Genomic DNA, 23,483 nt, shown 5'->3' on the forward strand with positions numbered 1-23,483 from the left:
TCATAGGTGCTGTGGGAAGACACAGTCCAAAGGAAAGGCACGGGGAAGCCTCTAGCAAAGGCCCTGCCCGCGCTGTGCTACCCCCTTCTCCTGCAGGGAGTCACGGGGGTTGGGGAGGCTTTCCCTTGTGCTTTGACAGGAGCCTTTGTGTCTTCTGCCCACTTTGCTGACTTACTGCATGCTGACAGGGACCACTGCTGCCAGAACTGCCGCTCCAGCATCTGTACCTTGCAGAAGCACCCACAATGTCTTTTTGGCGGTGCCCAGCGGCAGCACGGGGTCCTGCGGGTTTGGCTCCAGCCCACTCAGTCACATAGCGTTAAGGTGCCTTATGGTATCTACACATGGTTTAAGGTGCTTTATCAAATTTAGGCATGATTAGTTATCTGCTTCATGGAGGTATTAAATTTAGGTGTGATTAGCCTAAAATCACCATTTTTAAGGCACATTAAGGGCGCACATATGTAGACCTGTGCCTTTAATGTGCCTTAAAAATGGCTAATGTGCCTAAAATCACCATGTGTAGATGCACCCACTGTATTGTAAATCCATGGGTGCCTGTTTAAAATATTACAGTGTGCAGTCTCTCATTCAGGCTTAAGAGACCTGTGATCTCTAGTCTAGACACTGGTGATGTGTGTGTTGGTTCTGTTCAAAGACTTACGATCCATTCCAGCTGTTCCCAGCCTCTGCTCTGTGGGCTGCTGGTGATGCACAAAACTCTGGAAACTTGTCCGGGGACAACATCAGGATGTTTTTCTTCCAGTTACATATGTGATAATGGTCCACTGATCCATTGAATCATTGAGATAAAGCAAAAGGGGGGAATGGATTGAAACCTTGCATCTTGTGTCCTATGTGGATTGGTCATAAGAAGCCTTTCCTCTCCTGTACTCTCTACAAACAGGTGAACTCTATTAGGAACTTAACTCTGTTTAGCACAGGGGGATCCATGAAGGCAGACAGGATCCTAGAAGCAATAGCTAGCAAAAGCCCCAGGATTTTAGAAGTGTAGCTGAATAAAGTGGTTCAGGACCTGAAAACAGAATAGGGAGAACGCCAGGCTGGCACTAGTAACGGTAGGACTGATTTGAGCTCAGAAAGGATGATAATTTGCGCAGGAGGCAACAGTGCAAGAGTGTCACAGCAAATAAATGCTCCGCTGGGCCGTACTCACAGAAGTGTGTTATGAAAGACAAGGCAGGAAATTATTTCCCTCTGCTTGACACGGTTGCTTAGGTCCCAGCTGGGGAATGGAATTGGAACCTGCTGCATTTAAAAATACACAGGGACGTGTTTTTCCCTTGGATACAGCTGAGCAAGCCTGCTGTCCTCAGCCGGGGCACTTGGAGCTGTCTTGAGGGCAGAATTCACTGCTAGAATATTTAAATGGGCATTCAGGGGAAAGCAGCAAATGTAGTAAAAGTTGAGGAAACTAGAAGGCGCTGCCTGAGGATGGCATAGGAGGGCTAGGCTTACTCTGCAGACGAGGAAACAACTGTTCACAGATGCAGTTGTCGTACAGGGGGTAACTGTCCTCTTCAATTAAATGAAACAAAAGCACTTGCCAGAAGTGCTGGGCTGATGTGATTAGTAACAGGGAAAACTCGAGTTAAATTTTAAGGGGAATTGGAAGCTCTTAGGAGACTTCTATAGTGCAACAGATTGGAAAAAAGAAAACAGGAACTGAAATCTGTAGCTGCCTCAGGTGTAAATAGAGATGCTGGTTCAGATTCAGTGCAGAGTCTAGCGTGTTGTGAATAGATGTAGCACAAACCTGTAGCATTACTGGAACCTCAGTACTGCCTGGACTGGTTGTATAGGGCTAGCCCAGGCCACGGGTGTCAGTAAAAGAGACATAGCCAGAAGGACCACAGATGGGCTTTTCTTTTCACCAGTGACTGCTGCCAGAGCGTATATATGGAACCCCAAAAATAGGTTATGGATATGCAAACAAATTGCCCTAGGATATACGGGGGTGGAAAATTGCCATGTGTCAAGTCTTCTGTGGTAACTGCCTTTGCATGTGCTCTTAACCTGGATTAAGTGGTAGCCCCCTCTCATTGAGGGCTTAGTTATCACTGTTCAACTTCCACCCTTTAAGGGAAGCAATCTATCCCCGATATGGGACAAAGGGAACTTACTTTATCCCTGGAATAAAGAGAGAGAACACCTGTTTCTTCTCAAGAGAATCACTTTATCGGAAAGTTAAACAGAAGTAAATACATCCACATCCCACAAAAAAGTAGGACTCTTAGGGTTTTGAACGCTTAAACTAGGGTGTTTGGATGTAGGGGTTTGGCTTTACATGACACGAGACCTACAGAGAGAGTCCATTTGACTCCAGATATTAGCATTCAGATCAAGCAATGGAAATGCAAAAAACATATGCCTGGGAGGATGGGTTCAAGCCAAACCCCAGGAACGCTGAGCTCTTGTTCAGTTATTCCAACAGCTCGGGTCCATGATTTCCCACTTCCCCTGGGTTTATAATAGTACATATACAATTATTAATAACACGTATCTATCTACATCCTGAATGGGTATATGTTAATAAAGGGGTTGATCATGAAGACCCTCTCCTCAGCTAAGTGAAGAATTTATGATAAATACTTAACAGCTGTTTAACTAGGATGTCCTCAAAATATTATGCAGTTTAGTGGCTAGGATTCAAGAGACTTTTCTTGAACAACTCCGCCAAGGTGGGTGGATGGGCCAGGGTGCCTGGGCAGCAGGACGGGCCTGGGGGCAGCAGCCAGGAGCCACAGGGGCTGTTGGGAAATGGAGTCCATCATGGGGCCAGTCTGGCCTGTAGGCCAGACTTTGCCCACCCCTGCAATAGGGACTTTGCCTACCCATGTGCCAAGGCCTCTATTGCATTCCTTATTCCCGTGGGTAACAATATGCTCAGGACCAGTTAGCGTGGAGCAGCTGATACATGATCAAGCCCTACACTCCTTTTATCCTTCAGTAATTTATTTGTATATCTATACCAATGATTTTCAGCCAGGGTGCCCCAGGATATCATGTAATGTTAGCACTGTTAGGTGTATAAACGTGAGTCACGTGATAAACACAGTAATTTCAAATGGGGATCCAGAACAATCTGACTGCTGTGATCTTTCTGAGTTTTTTGCAGCAGAAACAAACCTGCTGTATTTTTCCATAGTGAAAAAACGTGTGAAAACTAAGAGCTGGCATTTTCCAAGGGGTGTCTTTTGTCTAATGAGGGGTGCTTTGAGTCTGTAAGGGTTGAGAACAACTGATCTTTACTCCATAGTCTGAATCTCTCTGAGGCCAGACCACTGCTTGCCCTCTTCCCAGTTGTACACAAACCCGAATCAAATTGGGGGCCATACTCTTACCAAGAAGTTTAATTCGCAGTCCTCTGGACTGGCACCGGTAGCTACTGTTTTTCCATAAGCTGGGACTAACCTTTTCTCCTTCAGTCCTGGGTGTGAGGCTGAGTAGAACAATCATTGGACCATAAATATTTGCAGTATTGTTTTAGTCTCCAAGCATTTCTGGGAACATCCTGTTTTTTGTTTTTCCTATGTGTAGCATAGAATAAAAAAAGTTAGCTGGGAGAAGGTCATCTAGTCCAACCCATGCTCAAGGCAGAGTCATCCCTGACTAAACCCCAGCCAATTGCTTGTCTAACCTGCTCTTAAAAACATCCCGGATGGAGATCCCACAGCCTCTCCAAGGAATCTCCTCCAGAGATTAACCGCACTCCTAGTGAGAAAGTGCTTCTTAATGCCCCTTCTTAATTTCCCTTGTTGCTAGTTAAGACCATTAGTCTTGTCCTGTCCACTGCGGATACAGAGAATCATTGACCTTTTTTTTTTTAAATGACCTTTTTTTAATAATTTTTTGAAGCATCTAACACAACTTGGGTGCCGTACACATACAAACTAATTAAGACCTGCCTGTCAGATTTTCATTAGCTTGGAGCGTATTTGTATTATGATGCATCAAGAGGCAGCAGCCGGGATCGAGCCCTATTCTGCTCGAGGTTGCACAGAAAATATGCTCCGGGTACTTGCACCCACAGAAAGAGACTGTCCCTCCACTGGAAGTCCCAGGATGTAAATATGCAACAAAGGCGAAAGGTGGGAGAGGAGACAAAGGTACCCATTGAGGAGGTGATTTGTCCAAACTCAACCAGCAATTCCCTAGCAGAGTTGTTCAAGAAAAGTCTCTTGAATCCTAGCCACTAAACTGCTCCTCTCCTCTCAGACATAGATATGGCATCGGGGCCAGATCTCTTCTGCTCCCAGCTCTGGGACAGTCCTTGTAGCCAGGGGACAGCCCACAAGAGCTAGCAGTTGCATGCGTTTCAGAAGTGTGGGTCTTCAGTGTCTTTCTGTTTTTTTTTTTTATACAGAGTGGACTGTGCATTTTTTACTCAAGGAAGATGAAGAATGCTGAAAATTTCCAGCACTAGACCAAAGGCAATCAAGACTTGTAGTAGAGATGACATCTTTTATTAGGCCAACAAGATTTTTGCAAAAAAACCCAAAAAAACCCAAAATCTTTAATTGCGAGCTTTCAGGATCAAATGTCCTTCATCAGGCATCAGAGAAAAGATTGTAAAAGTTCTCCTGGGTAGAAATGAAAGTTTGTATTTCATAGGATTTCACAGAGGAGTCAATAGATGGACAACTCCTCTGGGCTATCAACTGACTGCAATTAAAGATTTTTTTTTTTTCCAAAAATCTTGTTGGTCTAATAAACAATATCATCTCTGCTATGAGTGCCTTTTCCTCTAAACCAATGCATCAACCTGGATACCTAGCACTAGACCAAAACATTGATGAAGTTCAATTTTAAAGTCTTTAAAAGACAACTGCAAAGTGTGTTCTTTGAAAGCACATATTAGCTGAGTTTATTTTTTTCACAGTGTTAGGAGAGGTCAAACTGGACCTGATAACTGCACATAACAGTGATGTAAATACATCCACATCCCTCAGAAAAGTAGGACTCTTAGGGGTTTTGAGCCTCTTAAACTAGGGTTTCGGATGTAGGGGTTTGGCTTTACATGACATGAGCTGTACAGAGAGAGTCCATTTGACTCCAGATATTTGTCTTGATGGGTATTGACTTGGGATCCTAGGCTGAAGACAACTATGATAAACCTCAAGCAATATTATCCTTGGTACAGAGGATGATTTTATGTTAGTATTTTTAGTAAATTTAATCCTTCCAGTCTTCTCCTTAGTTACAAATTTCACAAGGGATTCGAATAAGGGAGTAGCAGTTCAAGGACTTCATCTGTAGTTAGTGATTTCTATTTGGAGGGAAAAGCTGTTTTCTTTTTTTTTTTTTCCTTTAAAAGAATCTGAAAATGTAGAGTCACCTTGTATGTAGATTCAGTTTGTAATCAGAACAATACAGCATGCCCAGGCAGGAGGGAAACAGGTTTCTATGCATGTCCTTTATTTAATTATTCTGAAAGGATTTACGGTCAAACATTTGGACCAAGGTAACTGTGAAAGAGCAAAAGGGAGCTCGTGGGCGAGATGCCAGCGTTGGCAAGATATGCATGCAGGATCCAGAAATCTGTATAAGCACAAGGAGCAAGTAATTGGATGCCAAGCCTCTTGTTTGAGTTAGGCCGATGCCTTTTTTTGTTCTGCCGTGTCCAAGGCTTGTCATTTCCAGTTATCACACAGCGATTAACTGGATCTGACGGCAAGACGTCTGACATCCGTGTGCTGCTACACTAGCTCCTTCCTGTGGAAAGCCTTCAATCCTGCTGCTGCCTGGCATGGTCTGTGGCCTGCATCTCTATCTGGTAGAAGAAAGGGATGAGCTGAATAAAGAATTTGCTTTTGAAAGGCGCTTTCCTCGCAGGCTGGAGGAGAATTCGGGCTGGGGGACATTTTAGCAAAAGTGAAAAGCACCATGGTTATAACGGACAAAAAACCCCACTTTTGTTCACAATGCAGTGTTACCCAGTGCAACGCACCACTGTCTGATGTCATGAAGGCTCAAAGCTTAATAAACTCTAAAAAGAATTAGGCCTGTATGTGGCTAAGGAGAGCATTCACGTTTTTTATTAGAGACTGTGGAAATAGATGAGTGCTTTTTGGTAGAAACCAATCAGCAAAGCATGGGGGCTAGGAGAAACTTTGCTTAAAGGCATATCGTTCCTAAAATGCTTTGCTATGTGGTTTCTTGATAGTTTTCGGAGGCATCTGGTACTGGTTCCTATCTGAGAGAGGATATTTCACTACATGGATCATGGATGCAGCTGGTTTTATGTGAACTTCCTCCTTTAATCCCACGCTGCTTTGTTATTCTGTTGTTTAGATAATGCACACCTTCCACCCTCATCTGTTGTAGCCTGCTCTTCCTTTAACTGAAGCATGTGTGCTCCTTGCGTCCTTTCCTGTATTTATTTCATATTTCCTCTGTGAAGTGAGACTTACTAGTAATGCTGTTTAGCGTGCATTATTGGCTAGTCCCTGTTCTGGCTGCATATCATTAGTATTTATTATTTGTACTAGTAGCACTTAGCAGGACTAGCTGAGATATGGCCCACCATGTGCTAGTGTGGTGATCCAGCTATGTACTACACTTGCACTATAGCTTGAATAGTTTCATGTTTCTTCAAAACAATATGGGCCTGGGCCTCTCCCCTCGTCTGTCCGTGTAGACCTGCCGGTGGGGTTAGATCTTGTAACTGGGTGAAAAATGTTGCTTCCTCCTTAGAGAACCACAGAGTATGCCAGTCATGGGTTCTGGCTGAGCTCTCTCAGCATCATCTCTAGTTAATCTACATGACTAATGAAAACAGCCCCCCAACCTGCTCTCAAACATCCCTGTACTTCTAATTCAGATCCAAACCTAACTCTGAGCTTTGCATCACCCTCTTGCAGGGATGCACTATTGCACCTGCTGTACTTCACTGCAGCTGAGCCAGTGTCAAAAGAAGAAGCAGCCAAAGACTGTCCCAGCTGAGGTGGCCCATCAATGTGGCTAGGACATACACAGTTCTGTAGTTCTGCGGCCAACATAAGAAAGGGATGTTGCTAGAACCACCCAGCTGCCTTTGATCCCCCAGCCTCAGTGACTTGGTATAGTTGGGGGTTACTGAGGCCAGCCTTTGGCATGAATATGGAGTGAGGTCCAGGCTCATGTCCTTAGCTCCCTGGTGAGATGTCAGAGTCCTCTATCACCTTCAGTTCCTTCTTAATTCCCTATGTGGGTATAAAGGTCTTTGATGCAAGAAGCTGAGATGTTTTATCTCATCCTCTGCTTCAGTTCACTGGTGCTTGTCATGCAGTATAAACCAAGGATAAAAGCAGTTTGTGGGATGGTTGATTGACTGCATTTCTCCTGCCTTAAAAATGCCCTAAGAGTCAGTTTGCCATTCAGCTGTGGAGCAGGGAGAGAGAAAAGGCGAAACTGTGCTTCCTACTTATATCCATAAGGGCTGACAAAGGCCAAGATGCACAGGAGCACAGATTCTCCCTCCCACCTCTAAGACCACTGCTTTATCTTACACTGCCCGTGGGTGATGGTGATATGCTTCAGTAGTGCTTTAGAGCACGTTTGGGATGCAGGGGATGTGTACTTAGGGGAAGTTGAGGAGGAGGTTCAAATAGCATTCAGCCCTTTAGTGTCTCCTGGGCTGCAAAGCTTCTGAGTAGGGCTACTGCAAGGGAGAGCTGTTGCTGGAGCTAGGCATGCTGCAAAAAACCCAGGCATTGAAACAGCAGCATAAGGCCTCAGGAGATGCAGCACAGCATCTCTACTGTAATTCAGGGCACTGCCTGGCCCTGATCCTGTGATCCTGAATTAGGCCAAACTCCCACTGAGGACTGGGTCTTCAGAGGAGAGAGAAAATCACTTGCGTGTCATTTGCCTTCCTCCATCTTTTCACTTTGTATGGTAAGCCTGCTTTCTCTACTTGCTTTTTCACCAAAATCTTTGAAAGGTAATTTTTTTAAAGACGATGCTCAATTTAGATTAAAACAATAAGGAGTAATCTTCCAGGAGAAAAGCAGTTTGGCAACCATATTATTTATGTCTATATCTCTAGTGTTACAGAACAAAGGGCTGCCAAACACTACATGCTACATGGTGAAGTTGGTGACATTATAGCATGGTAGTGTGAAGGTCTTGGAAGGAAAGTGGTAGCTTTATATTTGAGAGGCAGCTATCTCTGGGGAGGCAGAGAACATGTCTTGAGGATATCCTTCTTAAAAGTGAGCGGGCACCAAGTAATGGGTGGGTTTACTTATTCCATCTCTGTCGTGATGCCCCAGGGAAAAGCATCTCTGGAGAAGAGAAGACTAAGGTGAGATCTGATACCAGTCTTCAAATACCTAAAGGTCAGTTATAGAGAGGATGGAGATGGGTTTTTGTTTGTGGGCATAAGAGCAATGGCCTCAAGCTGCAGCAGAGGAAATTTATATTAAGGATTAGGAGGAGCTTTCTGACTGAGGGTGGCCAAGCATTGGGACACGTCAAAGTTTTGGCATTCTCTGTATCTGGAAGATATCAAGAGCAGCTTGGACAGACACTTAGATGGGATGGTTTAGGCAGAGACGATCCTACCTTGATCTGGACTAGATGGTCTTGTGAGGTCCCTTCCAGCCTTATCGTCCTATGATCACATGGAGATAATTCACATTTGCCATTGCCACATATTGGGCCAGATTTTCCAGGTCCATCACCATTCCAGTTCATGTCAGCCGGAATTATGGAGGATCAGCACCTCAGCAAATCAAGCCCATAATGAGCTAATTTCCCATTAGCTACAGTCCTCCAAAGATGCTAGTGAAGAGCCACACCTGCCCAAAAGCGTGCAGCTTTATCCTTCCAGCTGTTTATTGCACAGAGAAGAGCATCCTTTTACAGTGTTAGGGTGCGTCTAGCCAACGATGAGCATGACCTCACCTTTCCCCCAGCCATTCCCATCCTCTTTCTCATGTCTAGCTGTAATTGCTAGGATGACGAGAAATCCTTGAGAAAGAATAGCAAAGAGATGGGAGGGGAGCGAGAATGCTCCTTGCAAATAGATACTAAAGCGGGGGTGGAAATTCTCAGTGCTGGGATGGGGAAAGGTGGGAAGAGGCTATTTGGAGAGTCTTCATCTGTGGAGGTGTTAAAGAACAGGTTTGACAGACATCTCTAAGGGATATTATAGGTATGCTCCATCTTGCCACAGAGCAGGGGGTTGGCCTAGATGACCTCTTCAGTCCCTACCAGCCCTACTTTTTTATGATTCTTCTGCTTTCCCCTGATGAATATATCACGGTCCAACCCTGCCTACTTCTGAGAACCTCCTTCTTCCAACTCCTCTTGGAGTTATTGCTCAGCATTTGCAAATAAAGCCATTTCTTAGGGCCACACTATGGATCTAAATGCAATGCCTAACTTCAGGCTCCTGAGTTTCAAAATGTTGTCCTGCCTGCCAGGTTTGGTCCTCCCCTGATCTGTTCTGCTAAATAGCTGATATAAATGCTAGAGAAATCTGCATGCATGCACTTCCTTTCTGTGTCTGGTGTCTCAGGATCCAAAATCACGGGCAGATTTCGACAGAAATTCGCAATTCGGAGTACTTCAGCAGCATGCCCCCCCTGCCAGCTGAATGCCTCGACATAGACGGCGACTGGAACACGCTCCCTGTCATTTTTGAAGACAGATACGTAGACTTCCCTTACAAAGGTGAGTGATCCACCTCAGACTGTGGGTTCTAGATAGCTCGCACACCGTGCACGGATGGGCTTGCCCCCAGATGATTGCAAGAAGTAGCCTTGGAGGGTGGATAGGTAGAGGAGCACTAAACCAGTTTGAGAGTGCAAGTGGGCACCGTGGCTGCCAGGGGATCCTCTGTTACAGATGGGCTTAAAACCAAGGTTGTTCCAAGCACCTGTGATCATTAAAGGTCCTGGTGATCTTTCCATCAAGGATAGGGACAGGATTTCTGGTCACATTTCAATACGGAGGGATTGATTCTGCTCATACCTATTTTTCCCTTTTGTTTCAGCAAGGTCCAGAAATGATACTTCCTGTTTTATAACTACTCTCTTTCTTTCTTTTTTTCCCCCTTGGGATTAACCATTTAAATCCAAGGACTGGAGGTTAAACCTGAAGGAAAGAACTCCCTTGGAGTTTCACTCGGTGATTTTCATTGCTAGAGTGACATCTAGTGGTGGGAAAAACCTTGCATAAAGCTCCTTATCTCTAACTCTTCCAAGCCGGCAGCAGAAGGAAATGCATCAAGCCACATGTTAGCCCTTTTCCCTAGCATTAGGGGGCATGGGGGATTTTGTGTTTTGTTTTTAATTTCACCAATTCATACTGAAAAAAAAAAATGCAGTTCTTAATTTCCTGTAATTTTCACCAAGTACTGGGGTTCCTCTCTGCATTTCCAACACTGGGGAGGAATCTTACAAAGCAAAGTGGTATCAGCACTGACCCCAGAGAAATCAGTGGTGCTTGTTTTAGACCATCAGTGTAACTAAATTGCATAATTGTTGGAGATGCAGAGCACACACAGCTCCAACAGACATTGAGGGGACCCTCTCAAGCCCACCCTGGCAACCCAGTCCCTCTTGCACACTGCAAGCCAAGAGACATCAATGAGGCAAGGCCAAGTTATTCTTTAGCATGTGTTCTCAAGCACAGCATACAGCAGCAGTTCCCAAACTCTGACAGGTCGTGCACCACTCATTTAAAATGATATAAGTTTAGGTGCCACCAGCAAATTTTTGTCATATAAAGTAATTATAATAAATCTGTTAATGCCTACTGGTTGCCTGCACACTTCTGGTGGTACCCATACCACAGATTGGAAACCACTGCCATAGAGCGAGATCTTGAGAACAACTTGGGGTTGCTAGGACATCATCATGTTTGGGTCTGGAGTGTGTGTCTGGGACAAATGGCCACAATGTACTAGAATCATCCAATATTGGACATGCCCTCATTGTTTAGTGATGTAACTCTTGGCCAACGCAATTAATGCTTGAAGAATATTTATTGGGGGTGTGTATGTAATAATAAATATGGGTGTTTTGAGCTCTTGTGTAGCCATGAATCCATATTGTATTGGGGTGGTTTGGTATATCCTTATCAACATTAACTTTTTTTTTTCTTGCAGGGGAGAGTTTGGGCATGTACCCAGCTTTTGAGTGTCCTGCTTTGGACAGCACGCCAATGGACTTAATAAATAACAAGGGGGATCTCACTACAGATAATGACATTGTATCACCAAAGGGGAAATTCAGGAGAGAGCCTCTGCTAATACACACGGATAAGATCAATGGGAATCCCACTTGCATCTATAGTGATATTGAAGCTTCTGCTTTTGCAGCTGAAGGCTTGACCCAGCACCCATTATCTCAGGTATATACAGTGAACAAAGAAGGCCAAAGGAAAACCGATGTGTCCCAGGAAAACCTGTTTGTTTCTCGTGAGGAAACTGTTTCTAACTTGGGGCCAGCAGAAGACTGTAAGGCATCAGCGGATGCTTCATTAGCAGCTGATAGACTTGCAACAAGTGTAACGCACACGATACCTAGCAATAAGGAATCCTGTAAAAGTGAACCTGTATTCGTCATTAGTGCTCAGTATGAGAACGGGGCATGCGGGACTGATGATTTATTAGATGGGGCTGAATTAAGTAAAACGGCTACGTCTAAGGATGGTGATGATGATCTCACTTCAGATGAGCTTGCACTAAATCAACTCAATGGCCTTGGAAAACCAGGGGATCCAGAAAGCAAGACTCTGTTGCCCGCTTTGAAGGCACTCCCCATTGGTACTTTTGAAGTGAAGACATTTCCAAAGGAGCAAAGAGCTGAGGAATGTGAGGAGTTTACCCTGAGTTCTGGAGCTATAAAGAGATCCTCCTCCGTAATCTCGGACTCTGGCATTGAGAGCGAGCCGAGTTCAGTGGCCTGGTCTGATGCCCGTAGCAGGGCTTTGGACCTGCCCAGTGACCGCGAGATTCTGCAGCAGCTGGTCCGGAGGCACGCTATACACAGGAACTCGCTGGAGGGAGGCCACACAGAAAGCAACACGAGCTTGCCCAGTGGGATTCAGGCCTCGCTGACCTCAATTAGCTCTTTGCCATTTGAGGAAGAAGAGAGGGAGGTAGAACTGACAAAGCTGACCAAATCGGTTTCCGCTCCCCAGATCAGTAGTCCAGAGGAGTCCATCGATGACAAGGATTTATCCAGAAATGATGACGCAGCCTTGGAGGCGGTGGATGGGAACTTGCAAAGCTACTTGCATGCAGAATACAGAAGAACCGACTTAATGGGGGGCTTTGTTGACTCTCAAAATGCAACCCAAAGTGAGCGGTTGGACCCGGGCCCTGCCTCAGGAGAGCGTCCTAATGCCACTGTCAAACAGGGCATCTGTGGCACTGAGTTACCGGGGGAAGATGAAGATAAGGAAATTTTCACTGAAACAGACTGTAGTTTGGGATATGCAGAACAAACTGTTAATGTAACGGAGCACCAAGATGATACCACTGAATGCCCAGCGGTGCAAAGAAAAGGCAAGCATGGCTTGAAAATGCCAAGCATCTGCACCTACCTGGACACAAATGTAGTTCCAGCTGCTGCATATAGCAAGGACCCAAATGAGACACTTCAGTCTGTGCCTGAGGGTTTGAAACTAGGTCAAGACTTTTATTCTATTGCTGGTATATCGGATGTGGAGAATTTCTCCCACTGCGTGAGCCAGGTGCCAGACTTCTGCTACACTCTTCCAGCTTCCTCGGAGGCGTCAGCCAGACTTGATTCAATGAGAGGAGAGTGCAGCAGTGAAGGCTTGGCGCCCTGTGAGGAAATGCAGGATTTACAAGAAATCGAACTCGGTGATGCACCTCCATTCGTGGACCCTGCTTCAGGGCCCTCTCCGCGCGAGTATCCTCGGGATCCAGATGAGAGGGAGCACAAACTTGTGGCTAACGGCACTGGGTTTCATTCTGTGGCTACAGAGGGCTTAGCCCTGGAGAGCAGAAAGGCTGGCGATGTGGTTAACCTGTCTGTGTCTTGCACTGCCACGTGTCTTCCCTTTTCCTCTGTGCTCAAAGAGACTCCAGCTACGGCTGGCTTCTCTTCAAAGCAGGCTGCTTTCCCGATCACGCGCCAGCCCTTGGGCTCTTTCGGAGTTGTCTCTTCTCATTCAGACGACATGGATGAAGAGGCCAATGAAAGGATGCTGAAGTAAGAGCATGTAATTACTTCCTTTATTAGTGTTGTGATAATGCCTGGAGGGTCGAACAAGGGTTGAGGTTTCCAGTCTGCTAGTCTCTGTGCAACCGTCCCTGTCCTGGAGGCATTAAAGTAGAAATAATCTAAATAGACAAAATAAGGGGAATAAAACTAGACTGTAGCTCCCCTTTTACAGACAGAGAATTGAGACAGACACTGAGGTCCAGGTCCTTAAAGACGAATGGGCACCCAACTCCCATGGGGCTTGGTTGGAAAGGGTTCATGCAGGGAGTCTGTCGCGAAGCTGGGAGCTGAACCCCCATCTCTTGACTCTCAGTGCAATGTCTTAGCATTTCCTTCCTTCCCTTCTGCCTCCTCTCCACTATTCTGCACTGACTTGCTCACTAACAGCATATTACAGGATCTGATGTACTATAAATTCTTCTGTTAGTTTTGTCTTTGCTTCAATTCTGGGAGAATATGGAGACATAGACTTTTAAACTAATTAGGTGGGTAAAATGATGGATCTTTAACTAAATTCTTCGCAAACTTCTATAATCCTGAGTGGCAGCATATAGCAGGGGTTATGATTGAATACTTCCTCGGTTGATGCCCATCGCTTCTGCCATTTGCTGTTCTAGCCAAGGTGCGGTTGGTAGGCTCCAGGCCCAAATTGAACAAAGCGCTTACGTTTGTCCTTGAAGTTAAGCGTGCGCTTAATTCCTCTGCTGTTTGACACAGCTCTTCACCAGCTTGTGTGCTTTGCTAAATCCGGGGCTTTCATGTCCAAAGATTATGTCATGGATTGTGACATCATCCTTCCTTATTAATGGACTGGTCGGAGGCATAACTGGGAACTTTGGTGCCCGGAGTGGAGACTGAGTGTTGAGCACAGGAGAGTTTTACCAGAGACCAAAAGACCCCAGCTGCTGTTGCAGCAAAGGCTTCCGTTATACTGGGGGATGCTGTCACAATGGCTCACCGTACATGGGTGGCACTTGCTGCTGCTGCCCAGACTCTCCAGGGGGCATCCTTTTTGGCACCCCCTCTAAATTGGCACTCAGAGCTAGTGTCCCACTTGCCCACCCCTAGTTTAGGAACTGATATTGGTAAGCAGTTATGTACCTAATAGTCTACTCAAAGCAAAAGGATGGTTTACATGAGTAACTGCTCACCAGTGAGATGGCTACAATGGTTGCAAGATTTGGGGTAAACTATTCTTATTTAGTTTATGGAGGTCAGAGACCATACTCCACACTGAGGCACTTCCATGAGTGGAGGTGACTCTTACTGCGTCAGCAGGCATTTATCAACTTGGGTTGCCTCTATTGGCACATAAATCATTAATTGAAGTGCCAAACTTTAAACATCCCGATGGAAACTGTTAGACCAAACCTGCAGGCAATGAACTGGTTCTTCACTTAGCTGCTAAGTGTCCATATAAAATTGAACATCTCCAGAACATCTGCACCAGGATCTGGGGGAATGCCTGTTCACCAGAGTGCCCCAAGGGCTGGCAAGGACCAATGGTCACACACTCCTCCAAGGCCATTTTAGGCTGGACATAAGGAAAAACTTCTTTACTGTCCGAGCCCCCAAGGCCTGGAACAGACTCCCCGCAGATGTGGTGCAAGCACCTACTCCAGACACTTTTAAGAAATGTTTAGATGGTTATTTTGCTGGGATCCTTTGACCCTAGCTGACTTCTTGCTCCTGGGGCAGGGGGCTGAACCCAATGATCTTCTGAGGTCCCTTCCAGCCCTAATGTCAATGAAATAACTACATTCAACTTTTCATTAACATGTTTTAAGGTCTGAGGGAGAGGGCATGTCCCTTCTTTCCCCTTAATTTTGCTTAGATTTCTTTGCTAATGTATCTCTAATGTGTCCACCTGGATGTCAAACATTTCTCGGTGCTTAGCAGGTGAGCTGGTATAAGGGAAAGTGTTGTCTCCCTGGATATAACCCAGTCCCTTTTGGAACCAATATAGATATGTGCACCAAGCCCTCTGCCATCTCTCTCACTTCCCTCAGAGTTATCTTAACCTAGAAGATGCAGCATATGGACCTTTACCTTCAAAGCTGCAAATGGCATTTTTTTTTTGCTAGTGCTGTCCTGCTTGTTCCTAGTTTAAAGGTTTATTGTTGAACACACAGTTCCTACTTGTGATTAATTAGTGTATTCTCCAGTTTTTATCAGGCCAAAGAAAAATTTAAAAAAGAAATGAAGATTGAAGGATTTCTGTACAGTGACTTATCTGTACTAGCTTCTGATATCCCATATTTTCCACCAGAGGAAGAGGAAGAAAATTTGGAAGATGGAATTCACCTGGTTGTCTGTGTCCATGGACTGGATGGTAAGACCAAACACAAAGGCAGTACAGAAACACAGCAAAGGTGTTGTTCAGATGGGGGAAAAAAATGTCATAAGGCTAGATTTTCAATTACATTAAAATATCATAGCCTCAGAGAAATAATTTATGCTACCTCATGTTCTGGCCTATAATATAACATTTAATCTACTGTAGCTAGAAAGAGTTGGTGCAGAAATTTTGAGTATTTAGTGTATCAAGACTTGTTAGAAAAGGGAGAAGGTTTATAAAATCAGACCTTTAAAAAATCCCTTTCTGCCTGATAAAAATGCCTACATCCTCCTTACCATTTAAGCACATAAGAATGACCAATTGCTGGGTCAGACCCATAGGTCCATCTTACCCAGTATTGTGTGGCACACGGTGGCAGATGGGTGCTGAAAGGGAGAGTGAACCGAGTCTGATCAGGGTTTTCCCTGCTTTCTCTCTCTCACTTGCAACCTCCAGTATTTAAAGTCTAAGAAGATCTTATTCAGAGGCTGTGCCCCTCACTCCCTGCTCAACATCTACTGATGCCCCTTTCCTCCAAGAATTTGTCCAGTGTGTTTTTGAATCTGGCTGAACTTTTTGAATCTGGCTGAACTTTTTGAATCAGGAAAATCCGGTGGCAAGGAGTTCTGTGCTTTAATTAAACATGGTGTGAAAAAGAACGTCCTTTCATTAGTTTTAAACTTACTACCGACTAGTTTCATTTTGTGTCCCCTAGCTCTTGAATTGAGAGAGGCAGTAAATAGTAAATTCCTATTTACGTTCTCTCTGCTATTTAGTATTTTGTAAACCCTTATCGTGCCCCTCCTCAAGCATCTCTTTTCTAAACTGAATAGGCCTAGTGTAGTCTCTCCTCCTATGGAAGCTCCTCCATACTGCTGATCATCCTTGTTGCTCTCCCCTGTACCTTCTCTAGTCCTCCTATATCCTTTTTGAGGTGTGGGGACCAGAACTGGGCACAGTATTCAAGTGGTGGCCATGCTGTGGATTTATAAAGGGGCACGGGACTTTCAAATTTGTTTACAGGTTTTGCCAGGTGTTGAACTGATTGTCGCACCAAAAGCAAATTCATTTTTAAAGACGCCGTAAAAATGTAATCTAAAAAAATGTCATCAGAAGAGAAGGCGATTGGCTTTTGAGGAAATGGGAGTGAGAAGTAGTATTGAGAGTAGCACAGAAAGCTAGGCTGTAGGTTTATTTATTTTTTTTTTCAAATAAGTGGAGTTTAATTGGAAAATGCCAATCAACTGAAAGTGAAACTTTTTGCAGGAACGTACCGTTTTGGATAGAAACGGTTTCTTAGCCCCAGGATGCTGATCAAATATAGAAGGGTGGGGGTGTTGGGGATGGGAAGGAAGAAACCTGGTGCTTGGAGCTGAGAAGCAGATGGCCTGGAGTCAGATCAGGGGCTCGAGGTTGTGTCTCTCACCTCATAGATTAAGAGCTGCCCTAGGAAAAGGCACCTTCTCATTTTGTAGATCTTGCTAATTTTTTTGTGAGCTAGGAAAGCTTTTTTTAAAGCCTGCCGTTAATGGTAAATATATCAAGGGAAGGTGTGTTTGAGCTGGATTATACTTTTAAGCATAGTTCTGTATTATAGCGCATAGAGAGATCTCCCCCAGAGGTACAGTGCACTTGGAGATACCATAGAGCAGATAAACCACTCAAGACCCCAGGGTACCCCTGTGTTTGGTTTGGGAGAGCAATGCAAAGTCGATGTACTCCTGAACAGGCTACAGCCTGGTCACCTTAATCTCTGCTGGCTAGATAGAAGGTGGAAGGACAGAGCCTCTATCTGTTGCCCTGATGGGGAAAGCATCAGACATGTTGCCCATGCACACTGCAACACTTGAACTGAAAACCTGAGTGGTCTGCATGCATCTGCTGGATGCATGGATTTAATCTCTCTTATTTGGCTCACTGTGAAATGAAAAGTTTTATGGAGTTCTCTGTGTTCCTAGGTAACAGTGCGGATCTGCGACTCGTAAAGACTTTTATAGAACTGGGACTCCCCGGTGGAAAACTGGACTTCCTGATGTCTGAAAGAAACCAGGTAGTATAGGACCCATTTGTGCCCTCACTTACATTCCCTGCAACCCCTCTCCCTCCCCTCCTCTCCAGAAGCCACTGAAATGTAGGTCTCAAGGGATGGTTGATCAGAAAAAAGCCATCGTAGTAGGGTAGCATTGAGGTGATGCTGTTGTGATGGTTCATGAAATAGGTGATAGTCAATAATTCTTGTGGGTGATATCTCTTATCAAATCAACTGCATGGTTGGGATAGACATAGGCAAACATTCAGGTACCCATACTATTCTTAAAATCATAGAAAATCAGGGTTGGAAGGGACCTCACAAGGTCACATCTAGTCCAACGCCCTGCTCAAAGCAGGACCAGCCCCAAGTAGATCATCCCAGATGAAGCTTTGTCTACCCAGGTCTTAAAAGCCTCCAAGGATGGAGACTCCACAACCTTTCTTGGTAACCTGTTCCAGTGCTTCACCACCCACTTCTTCAGAGGTTTTTTTTTTCCTAATATCTAATCTAAACTTCCCTTGCTGCAACTTGAGACTGTTGCTCCTTGTCCTGTCATCTGCCCCCACTGAGAACAGTCTAGCTCCATCCTCTTTGCAAACCCCTCTTCAGGGAGTTGAAGGCTGCTATTAAATCCCTCTGTCTTCTCTTCTACAGAGTAAATAAGCACCGCTCCCTCAGCCTCCCCTCACAAGGCATGTGCCCCAGCTGCCTAACCATATTTTGCTGCCCTCCGCTGGACTCTCTTCAATTTGTCCACATCCTTCCTGTAGTGGGGTATCCAAAACTGGATACAGTACTCCAGATGTGGCCTCACCCATGCCAAATAGAGGGGGGAAAGAAGAATAAAGTGGATCTCTTCCTGTGATGTATCTTGTGTTAGTTCCTGTGAGAGACCTGAGGAATGGTAATGTGGTCCTCAAAAGCCTGTCTATGTCTACCTGAACCATGCAATTGGTCTAATAAAAATTATCACGCACAAGAATTCTTGCCTCTTTCATAGTAGCAGGGGACATTTCAATGCAAATAAGGTCTCATGACACCCTGTGGACAGATGTTGTAATTGTACCTACTGTTTGGGGCAAGTGGCTTTGTCCCCGCTCCTTACTACAGAGTGGGTGCGTCTACATGTTCATTAACGCACCTTAGGTACCGCTCATTTAGTTCAGTACTTTCTTAGTAAAGTACTAACTAAATGCACAGTACCTAGAGTTACTGCACAGTAGCACAGCTGCATGGTTATTTAGTATTACCTACTAGGCAATAGCCTACTGCGCAGCGTTATTAAGTTAGTAGCTTGGTTCTTGCTGCAACGTTACTACACAGTGTTATTCGGCAAATGTGCAGTAAGCATCTTATGCAGACAGGCCCAGTGAAATCTGGGGTAAATTACTCCGTAGTACATGTTTTGTTTGTCTGCACCCATCAAGAGAAATTCCATTAGGAGTTTTCTGCAGGGTCCTGAACAAGAATCCTGATTTAACTGTGATTCAGGGCAACGAAAATCTTTCTCATTGAAGAATCTGGTATGCCGGGCCTAATCCTAATGCCATTGAATATGACTGTGAGCTGAGAAATGATGTCAGTGACCATCAGATCAAGACCTTGGGGAAAAGACACTGTTACAAGTATCACGGTCATTGCAAACACAATGGCTTCATAAATCTATTGTCTGGTGTGCAGCATTACTCAGAACAGAAGGAAAGGAATGTACCTAATAATGCCAATTGTAAATGCTTAAGGGGGTGCAGTGCATCCATTAATGGGGAAAGGGAGAGGGTGGGTATTATTGGATTTGTTTGGTGTTTCTTCTGTTTAGTGGAGAGTTAATAATTTCCTTGAATGGTAAAGAAGGTATTTTTAATGTCTGTGTATGCAAAGCACTAACAATTCATGTTGTGCCCATGGTGTAATATAGAGCAACACATTTATGTAGTATACAGAACGCATAATGCACATTCATTCACAGAGTCAGGATTTCCAGTGCCTTTCCAAAACATTATCTTGCTTTAATGACGGTACTGGGAAAGAGGGACAGCATTTCCTGTTTCTTTGCATGGAAGATCTCTTTTCCAAAGGGAAGGCAGCTGTTGAATGGCCTGAACTCTTCCTGCCCTCAAGTGATATCAGTAGATGTCCTGTATTTAGAACGAATGCAAAATTATAGTAACAAGGAAAATGCCTTGCATTACAACCAAAGGCCTGATAGGGTTTTACAAGCATGAAAGAAGTGAACCTTACCTTTACCTCCGTTATCTAGAGCAGGGGTGTCCATTTCATCTGGCCCCAAAGGCTGGATGAAGACTGTGGAACGGTCTACAGGCTAGATCAGACCCACAGACTGGCCCCATCCCTGGAACCAGCGTAAAAGGTTGGTCTAGCACAGGCTGCTCATACAGCATGTGCCTCAAACCAACCCTGTGTGCTACATGTAATGTGTGCTTGCTAAGGCCTGGGGTTTATATGCAGAGCCTAAACTGCATGAGGTGCCTATCCTGGTGAGGCCAGTCTGTGGGCCCAAGACAAGCCCAGAGCCAGTGAGCAGGGCTGGTTCAGTGGGGTGCTGCATACAGTGTGTACACTGGATCCAGCCCCATGAGCCACATGCAGTATGCACTGGTCCTTGTCCAGAGTCACACTGCGTGCATACTGGACTAGTGCAGTGTGCTGGCTCTGGCTTTCAGGGATAGTCTGCGCACCTAATCCAGTCCCAGAGTGTATGCCAGACTGTCTGTGTGCACTGAATGCGGGATCAGGGCAAGCACGTGCCATTGCAGAATCAGTCCAAGACTCACATGCCAAATCCAGCCTATGGACCACATCTCTGACACCGCTTATCAAGAGCGTGGTGAGCTGTTGTCCTCATTTTATGTTGTGGAAAATTAGAGTACAGAGAAGAAGAGCCACTTGACTGAGGTCTTAGCAGCCCCCCTGTAGAGCTGGGACCTGAATTCATGTATCCCACCCTTGTGCCTATAGCTTCCATATTGCCTTGACCCTCTGTGCTGAGAGAGTGATGATGTGACCATACTAGATCTGCAGTGCGGGCTGCCAAACTACATGTTGCATTCTCGGGGAAAAAATGTAAATCTGTTCCATTTGGAAAATCATTTGTTATACATTTGACACAATGCATCTGACTGAAAACAGTCCCTGAAATTATACTGAGGCATGCAAAACAGACAGGTGAGCTACGCCTCTGTATGCTGTTTGTCTGTGATTTACACTTGGGATGGTATTTGTTTTCCAGTTTTAAATAGCCTATAAGATTCAAGATAATGAGCTGAGGAAAAAATCATAAATTATATTGATGCAGGCAGGAGGGTAGTGGACTGTTTTTAGTTTATGAGAACATTTATTTTAAGGCAGTATAGCAAATTGGATATGCTCATGTTTTCCTTTGCAAGGGCTGCAATTAGCAAGATGAATTTTGTCACAAAAGCATTAATTACTAAATATGTTTTCCCTGAATGTGTGTGACAACATTTGATGATTGTTTCCCTAGAATCTCATTAGTTTTGAATTTGATTTAGAGTCCTGTTGGTTCGCCAAATGACACAGTTCTAAAAAAAGGAGGTTCGCTTGCAGTCCTATTGACTTGGCAGTTTATTATTTATTTCATTGCATGGTGAATGGCGGTATTGTCATGAGTCATAAATAACCTAGAACTTCTGCTAGAGCCTATCATCTTACTGATTAACTGTCAAATACCAAAAGACAATTTATGATAACAGCGCAATCATCCTGTGATAACTTTGTTAGAGCCCACAGTAGCGGTGCACCGCTTTATAGTGCTATAACCTATTCTGTCCTGATAATGCACTACATCCTACACGCCCACATTTCTTTTTCTGTATGTGAGTGGGCTGAAATTCAGTGTTGCCGAGCATCTCCAGTTTCCACTGATATCAAGCCAGGCCGCTTTAGGAACCCTATATTCCTAATGTTGACCTAAGCAATGTGAGCTCAGTGTATGGTTCTGCTACATTAGTAACTTTGTGACTAAGAAGGGCATTTTCTCATTCAGCAAAATACTGTCTGTCAAGCCTCATGTACATCAAGGTGAAAGGCTGCAATCATTTTGTTTGCCCATTCCTGTAAACCCTGCAGTGGGAGTGCCTTTTAGAGATATTATAAGCTGGTTTTACCTCCTCCGTGTGCATTATCAACAGGCCTGTGAGGGTGCGACCAGTTACATATTTGCGACATACCAGTAGCAGTGGGACACCCCAAGTGCCTCCAAGGGAGAACCTCATGCTATGTGCCTTCATCACTATTGATGCTGCATGAGAAGCAGAGGCCCTATGAGGAAAGGCTGAGAAATATTGCAGCCTCCAAAAGAAGAGGCTGTGGGGGGGATCTTGTGGCTGCCTACAAATTCACTGGGAGACGGGGAGGTAGCAGGGAATAGGAGATGACCTGTTTACCAGAGCACCCATGGGAAGAACCAGGAACAATCGCCACAAGCTGATAGGGAGTAGATTTAGGTTGGACATCAGAAAGAACTTCTTCACAGTTAGGGTTGCCAGAATCTGGAATGGGTTTCCACGGGAGGTGATGTTTTCCCCTACCTTGGGGGTCTTCAAGAAGAGACTGGATGAGCACCTGGATGGGGTCACATGACCCCAGCACTCTTTTCTGCCCAGCCAGGGGGTCAGACTTGACGATCCATTGAGGTCCCTTCCGACCCTAGCATCTATGAACCTATGAAACTTGGTTTGAGGGAGTCTATAGAGTTTACCAACAAGTGGGGGAGCCCTCGGATGATCTGTTTGCTTGTAAATGGATCACTGTTTAATTGTGATCCACACTGTTGTTTAATTGTGATGGAATCACTGAAAATCAATTAACAACAAACAGATTTATAAAGTCCTTTCAGGGGAAAGAACCCAACTTAGAAGTGACTTGCAAGATGAGAAAAATAGGATTTGTGTTTTCTTCCTTTCCTAGCTCCTGGGATAAACTACAAAAAGGATGCTTGGGTGTTCTTATTTTCTTGCTTGTCTTTTACCTCAGAACTATAATTTGACCATTTTAATTTTTGGAAGGGCCATAAAAAATTGAGTGATGATTATTTTTTTCAGTTAATACCATTCTCTCTTCACCAGACTGATACTTTTGCTGATTTTGATACAATGACCGACCGATTGCTGGATGAAATTATTCAACACATCCAGTTATACAACCTCTCCATATCCCGAATAAGGTAAAACCCATGGATGTTTATCCATGCTTGCCTATGATTGAGAGCAAATTTATGTTTAATCATCACCTCCACATAATTTGTGGTCTGGTTCAAAGCTCACTGAAATTATAGAGAGTCTTTCTAAGACTTTTGGTGGGCTTTTCAGTCTTTATTTACTTTATTTTGTGACTAAAGATACTTTTTATACAGTACATACCTGATAGAGGGAACATTAAGCTAAAAATGCTATGGAAGAGAAAGTAAATGGGAAAGCATGCCCAAAGGCATCAAAGAAGAATCGATTTAGTGACATATTCCATCTATATTGAGGAAAGACGAGCAATGCATGCTACGTGCAATCAGGGTTGCCCATGAATGTAATTAGGGTCGTGACATGCAAGCAGGGTTGCAAGTCAATACTTTTGAGTGATAATCTACAAACTTTTTTACTGATGACAGTTATTTTTACTGATGTATTTACTGATATATGTTTTATATAATGTAAATGTAACCCTTCTGCCAGGCCAGTCCTTGGACAGGGACAGGTTCAAATGTAGGGTCCAATACTACCTATAGTAGAAATGTTCAGTTGTTAATAAAAGTTTGCAGATATTTGTAAAAGAAACAAAGCTATTGGACTGGCAACCCTATTTGACTGCAACAACGATTCCACGCTATGCTGCCCCCCCCCCCCCCGGACACACCCCCCCCCCCCCCCCCACC

The 23,483-nt window shown here is 44.5% G+C and overlaps 1 protein-coding gene across 2 annotated transcripts in view; it reads left to right on the forward strand.

Moving 5' to 3' along the window:
- FAM135B (family with sequence similarity 135 member B) overlaps window positions 1-23,483 on the forward strand; it is a 392,360-nt gene that overhangs the window by 363,346 nt on the left and 5,531 nt on the right. For both annotated transcript variants that reach the window (XM_025214643.1, XM_006016449.1), the window contains exons 12-16: window positions 9,527-9,681; window positions 11,120-13,196; window positions 15,374-15,540; window positions 17,505-17,596; window positions 22,684-22,781. In XM_025214643.1, the coding sequence (XP_025070428.1) occupies window positions 9,527-9,681; window positions 11,120-13,196; window positions 15,374-15,540; window positions 17,505-17,596; window positions 22,684-22,781 (2,589 nt within the window). The remainder of the gene's footprint in view (window positions 1-9,526; window positions 9,682-11,119; window positions 13,197-15,373; window positions 15,541-17,504; window positions 17,597-22,683; window positions 22,782-23,483) is intronic.

The sequence above is a fragment of the Alligator sinensis genome, unplaced genomic scaffold (assembly GCF_000455745.1).
Source record: "Alligator sinensis unplaced genomic scaffold, ASM45574v1 scaffold721_1, whole genome shotgun sequence".
Classification (NCBI taxonomy): domain Eukaryota; kingdom Metazoa; phylum Chordata; order Crocodylia; family Alligatoridae; genus Alligator; species Alligator sinensis.